The sequence below is a fragment of the Oryzias melastigma genome, linkage group LG19, assembly GCF_002922805.2.
Source record: "Oryzias melastigma strain HK-1 linkage group LG19, ASM292280v2, whole genome shotgun sequence".
In the NCBI taxonomy this organism is placed as follows: domain Eukaryota; kingdom Metazoa; phylum Chordata; class Actinopteri; order Beloniformes; family Adrianichthyidae; genus Oryzias; species Oryzias melastigma.
In genome coordinates, this window is record NC_050530.1 from 5,102,167 (window position 1) to 5,108,171 (window position 6,005).

Genomic DNA, 6,005 nt, shown 5'->3' on the forward strand with positions numbered 1-6,005 from the left:
AGTGGGTCAGAGAAACCTGAACCTGGAGCTCCGGTTTCCAGAGCTGAACATCACAGAGGTTAAAGAAAACTGCTGGAGTTTCTTCTGAAGAATGTCTGCAAAATGAATGATTGAAAAAGAAGAAACTATCGTCAAAAAGCTTAAAGATGCTAAAAACACTTCAGGAATATTTAGACCCTAAAGGCAGGAAGTCCTGAATGAATAAAAACATAAATGAAATGATGAAGGATTTCCTCCATCAGTTTAAGGACATTCCCAGTCGTGGAGCTTCTGTCAGATTGTGTTTGTGAGCGCTTCAGTCCACAGACAGACAGGAAAACGAGAACATCTTCCCACTGCAGATTCCTGAGGACCTTCAGACGGCAGCATCAGGATGAAAGAGGAAACTGTCACAGGGATCCACAGAGCTGGAGCCGGCTTCACGTCACTGCGGCTGGAGGGTGAAGCCTCCAAAAGCCCGGAGCAGCTGAGAGGAAGTTCGATAAAAACGGAGAAATGTTCATGTTTGAGCTGGAAGTCCGAAACTCCTGATGAAAATGTAACCGGATGAGCTCAAAAACACACAAATCTCGCCGTTACCCGACTCGTTCAGGCGTAGTGGAAGCCATCTTTCCAGGATATGATGTCATAGACCCGCCCACTAACACATCAGAGCCAGAGGACTCGCCGCTTCTGTTTCTACATTTTTCTCACTTCAAGACGTTTTCATTCTTTTCAATGATTTTCATACATTTCCTCTTCAAACGGAACCGTTTTGAATCATTTTGTTCTTATGTGTAAAAAGATTTTAACTCCAACACAAGTGTATACATGACACCAACTTAAGACTGTAAAAATGGTTTTCTCTTTATGTTCAGGTCCTCATAATGCAATGAAAACAGACATGAGTGTGCTTTTTTCTGTGTAACATTTTTGATTGGCTGCTAACGGGAGAAAGATTCTGATTGGTTGATCAGTTCAGACAGAAGTTGGAGGTTTGAACTTGAATGTGTCAATGGATGCTCGTGTGTGTGTGTGCGCCCATGTGTGTGTATGTGTGCTGTTATGGGGACCTGAAAAAATCTCTTAAAAACAAAATAACTGTTAAGCAAAAGTCATTTTTACATTTTATTGTTTTATCTTAGCATTACAGTCAAGCTGTAAATCAAAAGCACAAATCTGTTTTATTTTTGCTAACTTTTTAAAACGTTTGTTTGCAGATAAAAAACATATTTACTTATAAAATTAATAATAATACATTGCTAATGCTCTGTACAAGAACAACAGTCAATAGTCTCAAAGTTAACGGCGAGCAGCAGCAACGATCTTGTTCTCTGGTTATCCGTCTCAGATTTGGATTGTTCTGATCTGAATCCTGGAGTCTTCTCTGGTGTTTAGCGGTTACTAATGAGGCCATCGGTCGAGGTCCTGTGAGGCGTAGAGACTCGTGTTCATCTTCTTGCTCAGTTGAAGCCCCCACTCCTCCTTCTAGTCTGCTTAGGGCCTGTTTGTGCTGTTCTCTAAAGAGAGTAGTTCACACCGTTGAAGGAAAGCTGCAGTTTCTTGAAAGTTCCTCTCATGGAATCACCTAAGAACAAGAACACTGTCCAGTTTCACCTGGAAGTTCTCTTCTTCTGGTCATTTTGAGCGTTTAATTGACCTCACAAATGTGATGCTTAAAACAAGGTCGGTTTAGAGCTTCTCTACAAACTAAAGTGTTTTCAGTCGTGATTGAAGAAGGTTTTTCTAATCTTCTGTTAGTCTTCAGAACACCGGAGTGAGAGTTACTGGGCCTCTAGTCACTGTGTGTATAAGGCACCAATAAACAGACATTTGCTGCTCCAAGAGTCATTTGTGAATCATTTACCACATTACTTATGTTGAGTGTATTTCTGATTTGAATAAAGTTATCTTTAGTGAAGATAAAAATGTCTTTCTCTAAAAAGAATAGGAACATTTCTAAGTGACCACAAAGTTTGTGACTTTGTCAGAAAGGAAAAATCTGCGGTTTGAACATGAGGAAGTCAAAAGACCAAAACCAGAAGGTTTCTGGATCCAGTCTGCCCTCTAGTGTTGGCAGACAGAAGTTTTTCATTTTCTTTGGCCTCCAATTCTCAAAACTTCAACTTTTTTTCCAAAAACTCTAAATTCTGGTGAACAAACATTCAGTACTTTGACAAACACGCGTCGCTCATGGATCCTGAAGACGGCGCTCGTCTCCTGGATGGACGGAGCAGCAGAACAAACGCTCAGCACGCCTCATGGTGGACATCATCTCAGCTTTATATTCAAAGATACATTCTCAGCTGCAAACAACGTAAATATATACTGACATGGCAAAAGAACACACTCACACGTGCAGCCTCACATGCGCGCTCTCACACGGTCCGGTTGAAATCCAAACCACCACGAGTGCAGTTCATCTGAGTCTCAGACAGACTCAGGTTTGCTCCAAAACACCTTAAAATAACATAAAAGTCATAAAAAGACAAACTTTTTTCCCGGATTGTGAAGAAAACAAACGAAACGTTTAAATGCGATGAAGATTAGACCCCCCCCACCTCCAAAAATATCATTTCCTCATAAGAAAGTCTAAAAATAGATCATTGCACAAGAGTTCGTCCGCTGCGGCGCCACAGCGACCTTCTGAGGAGAATAAATAAGCGGCGGCGCTGGTCCGGGCGCGGCGAAGGCCTCGGGTAAAGTGTCTGAGTGGACGCTGCAGGACGCCGTTATTGCTTCAGATTTCTGGACCTCCAGCGGCTCTTTGGCTGTTTCCTCTGAATGGAGCTGAGAGGAACCCGGAGGTTCCTGAGCGTCTGTCGCTAAAATCAAACTGAGCATCAAAACGTGATTCTGAGACGAGAAACCGTCTGATTGGACGAATGTACGGACGACGTTCAATGAAGGTCGGAGTTTGGAAAGTTTTATCCTCATGTCTGAAATGTTGCAGGTTTTGGGTTGGAGATGAAGCTCAGACTGAGTATTGTGGTTGCTATGGTAACGGAGTCTGGTTTCCACGATCCATTTAAAGTCTGCAAGCGAGAGAAACTAAAACGAAGAATTTGGATCAGAAAACAGTGAAATTATGGTTTTGTGGAGCAGCGGCGAGGATCAGCGCCTGCAGGATCGCCGACTCTTCACGGTGAGCTGATGCCCGTTTCTGAACGCCGCCGCCACGGTTTCAGACTGAAGCTGCTGCAGGATCTGACCCGGGGTCAGAGGTCATCAGGAAGTTCACTCGCCGCCCAGCAGGACCTGCCACACGATCAGGTGGCTGCGCTCGGCTTTGACCGGGGAGGCCTGCAGCTTCAGGAGGGCGGCGTCCGCCTCCTGCGCCTCGCCATCCTCGTCGCCTGCAGACGAAGGCGGGTTAGTGGCGGCGGGTTTATGGCTCCGCCCCTCACTGCTCAGAGTTTACCCACCCATCCTGAAGTCGATGTAGCCTTCTCCTCCACTCATCACCAGCACGCTCTTCGTTCCCTCCTGACAGGAAGCGTCGCTCTTCTCTGGCGCCGCATCGCCCCCGCTGGACGAAGACGGGACTGCGTGACCTGAACCCGATCAAAGAGTTTCAATCAGTCGGAGGAAGAAAACAGAACCCGAACAGAACCAACAGTCAGACGTCAGAACATTTCAGACACGCTCCTACAAACGGCTCACCCGGCACGGCGGCGAAGAACTTGACGGCGTCGCGGTGTCCATGGAAACAGAGCTGAGCCTGAGCCATGGAGCAGAAGGGGATGACGGTCCCGGCCGTCACCTTGTCGCCGCTGTCGTCCCCGTACAGGCGGACCACGCCGCCGGGCAGGTTCCCCGCAGCTTTGGAGGCCTTGCTGGCTGCAGACGGAGAACGAGTCGCTTAGCCACGCCTCCTCACAGGAGTCAAGTCGCGGCCCGGTTTACGGGTTTTAGGTCAGAGATTTTTCTACGTTTAATGACTTTACAGCAGGAGAAACAAACTCAATCCAGACCAGCTAGCATGTAACATTTAGCCCAATGGTTCATTCACACCGAACGCGACGGGCGCAGCGGAGCCATCGAGTCTCAACGTTAAATCAGTGTAAAGACGCGATCCGCCGCGGTGCGATTTCGGGGGCGAGCTGGACGCGGCGCGTCAACGAGTCATGGACCCGGTTTTGGGCACGTGACATGTTCTGTAAAAGATCAAAGAGTAGAAACAAACATTCAAGATGGCGGCTCGATGGCAGGATTTTCGTCATGATCCTCCGTGTTTTTCATCAACCATCGGGGCCGCCAGGATCCTGGAGACTGTCCCAGGATCCTGGAGACTGTCCCAGTCTCTGCTGGGTGGAGGCGGGATACACCTGATAGATCATTGAGCTGGATGGACGCCGAACGAGAGAAAAACGATACTTTCTAAATAAATACTAATAAAATCCAGAAATACGACCCGACAGAAAACATCCGGACTGAAACCAGATCTGCTGCACACGCTAACGCGGCTGACTCTTGATCTGGGATCCGGTGGGACGATAAGAAGCTCCTGCACTCACTCTCCGTCAGAGGGATGGAGATGATGACTCCGTTCCCGGTTCCGATCCACAAGCGGTTGCAGGACACCATGAGAGCCGTGATCCTCACGAAGGAGAAGCCCAGTTTGCCCGTTCCTGCAACACAAGCAGGAGTCAAGGGGGCCGCTGGACCGTGACCCGGACACTCCAGACCCTCCGGACCCTCCGGGCCGAGCGGGACTCACCCAGCATCTTGCTGACGTAGGGCTCGATGTCCACGTCCTGCAGGTGCTGGTAGGTGCGGGCGTGGAACAGCCGGAGGGTGGAGTCCAGCCGGATGGAAACCCAGATCCCGTCGCCGTGCCAGGCCAGCTGCCGCACCTGGCTGTCCTTACGGGGGTGGGCGTCGAAGGACTTCTGCAGCGGGGGAGGGTCAGCCGTTTCAGACAAACCAATCATGACTGAACAAAGTCCAGAACTGGAGGAACTCAGTCGGGTCGCAGAAGGAAACGTCTTGAAGATTACAGGTGTTTTATAACTCAGGTTTTACAACTACTTTTTTTAACCTGCCCCTCCTCCAATAACTGAGCATTACTACACCCCTTCCCCATCATCCCAGTCAGAGCTGCATACCACTGATCAAGAATAAACAAACTTTTCAAAATGGCGGCTTTTCTGTTGGTTTATCTTCATAGCAACCATTTGATGTTTGGATCACTTGGGAGTGACGAGCAGGTTTATGGAGAAGGGTGTACCTGCAGGCCCGGAGACCCAGCAGCGTTTTCAGGACCGCATTCTCAGGACCCAGGCTTTTTTAACACAGCGCCCCTACTGGTTGGAGTTTGTTTTGTTACTTTCTGAAGACTTTTCAAGGCACATTGCACATGTGAGTAGTAAGAGTAAAAACATGATCGAAGCGCTGTTACAACTTAAACAACTAGTTAATTTATCAAATAAATCTTAAAATATAAAAACTAAACCAATAAATTTCAGTTTTTTGCAGAAACATAAACATTGATGTCTATATGAAGCTTAGCTGAGCTTAGCTTTTATCCAAATTAATGTTGTTTGTGTAAATCTAAATTCATGATGGTTTTCTAGCAATACATCTTGCAGAATTTTACAGCTCGCACAGTTTTTTAAATCTTTTCATCTTTTTTATTTGCTATAACTTTCTTTTGTTTAATTCATTAACATTGCCTCATTGTAACCCAAATATGATGTGCATGTATGACAAAACAGAGGAACACAAAATGTTTACTGAGCAAAGCCACATATGAATTGATATATATTTTACTATTTTGCAGTGTAATATACAAACTTGATTCATCGCTATTGTCCAAAAAATATTACTTCTTATAATAATATTAGGTATTTATGCTGTATTGTTCAGAAGTAAATTACTTTTATATTGTAGGTCTACAACTGTAGATTTGACTGTTATATCTTTATTTCCAGAAGGATACAACGATTCAAAAGAGGAAATCTTCAGATGTTGAATGCTGCAGCAATGACCACGGCACATTTTGTTCTACAAAGTAACTCAAACCA

General features: G+C 46.1%; 1 protein-coding gene across 7 annotated transcripts in view; it reads right to left on the reverse strand.

The window, feature by feature from the left end:
- Nucleotides 1-2,238: 2,238 nt before the first annotated feature.
- spag9b (sperm associated antigen 9b) overlaps nucleotides 2,239-6,005 on the reverse strand; it is a 25,729-nt gene continuing 21,962 nt past the window's right edge. For 6 of the 7 annotated variants that reach the window (XM_024264993.2, XM_024264991.2, XM_024264994.2 and 3 more), the window contains 5 exons: nucleotides 4,700-4,871; nucleotides 4,497-4,610; nucleotides 3,643-3,819; nucleotides 3,405-3,533; nucleotides 2,239-3,335 (listed from right to left, as the gene is read on the reverse strand). In XM_024264993.2, the coding sequence (XP_024120761.1) occupies nucleotides 3,217-3,335; nucleotides 3,405-3,533; nucleotides 3,643-3,819; nucleotides 4,497-4,610; nucleotides 4,700-4,871 (711 nt within the window). In that variant the 3' untranslated portion in view covers nucleotides 2,239-3,216. Of the gene's footprint in view, nucleotides 3,336-3,404; nucleotides 3,534-3,642; nucleotides 3,852-4,496; nucleotides 4,611-4,699; nucleotides 4,872-6,005 lie in introns of those variants that run through there. The other variant, XR_004949727.1, reaches the window with a different exon arrangement.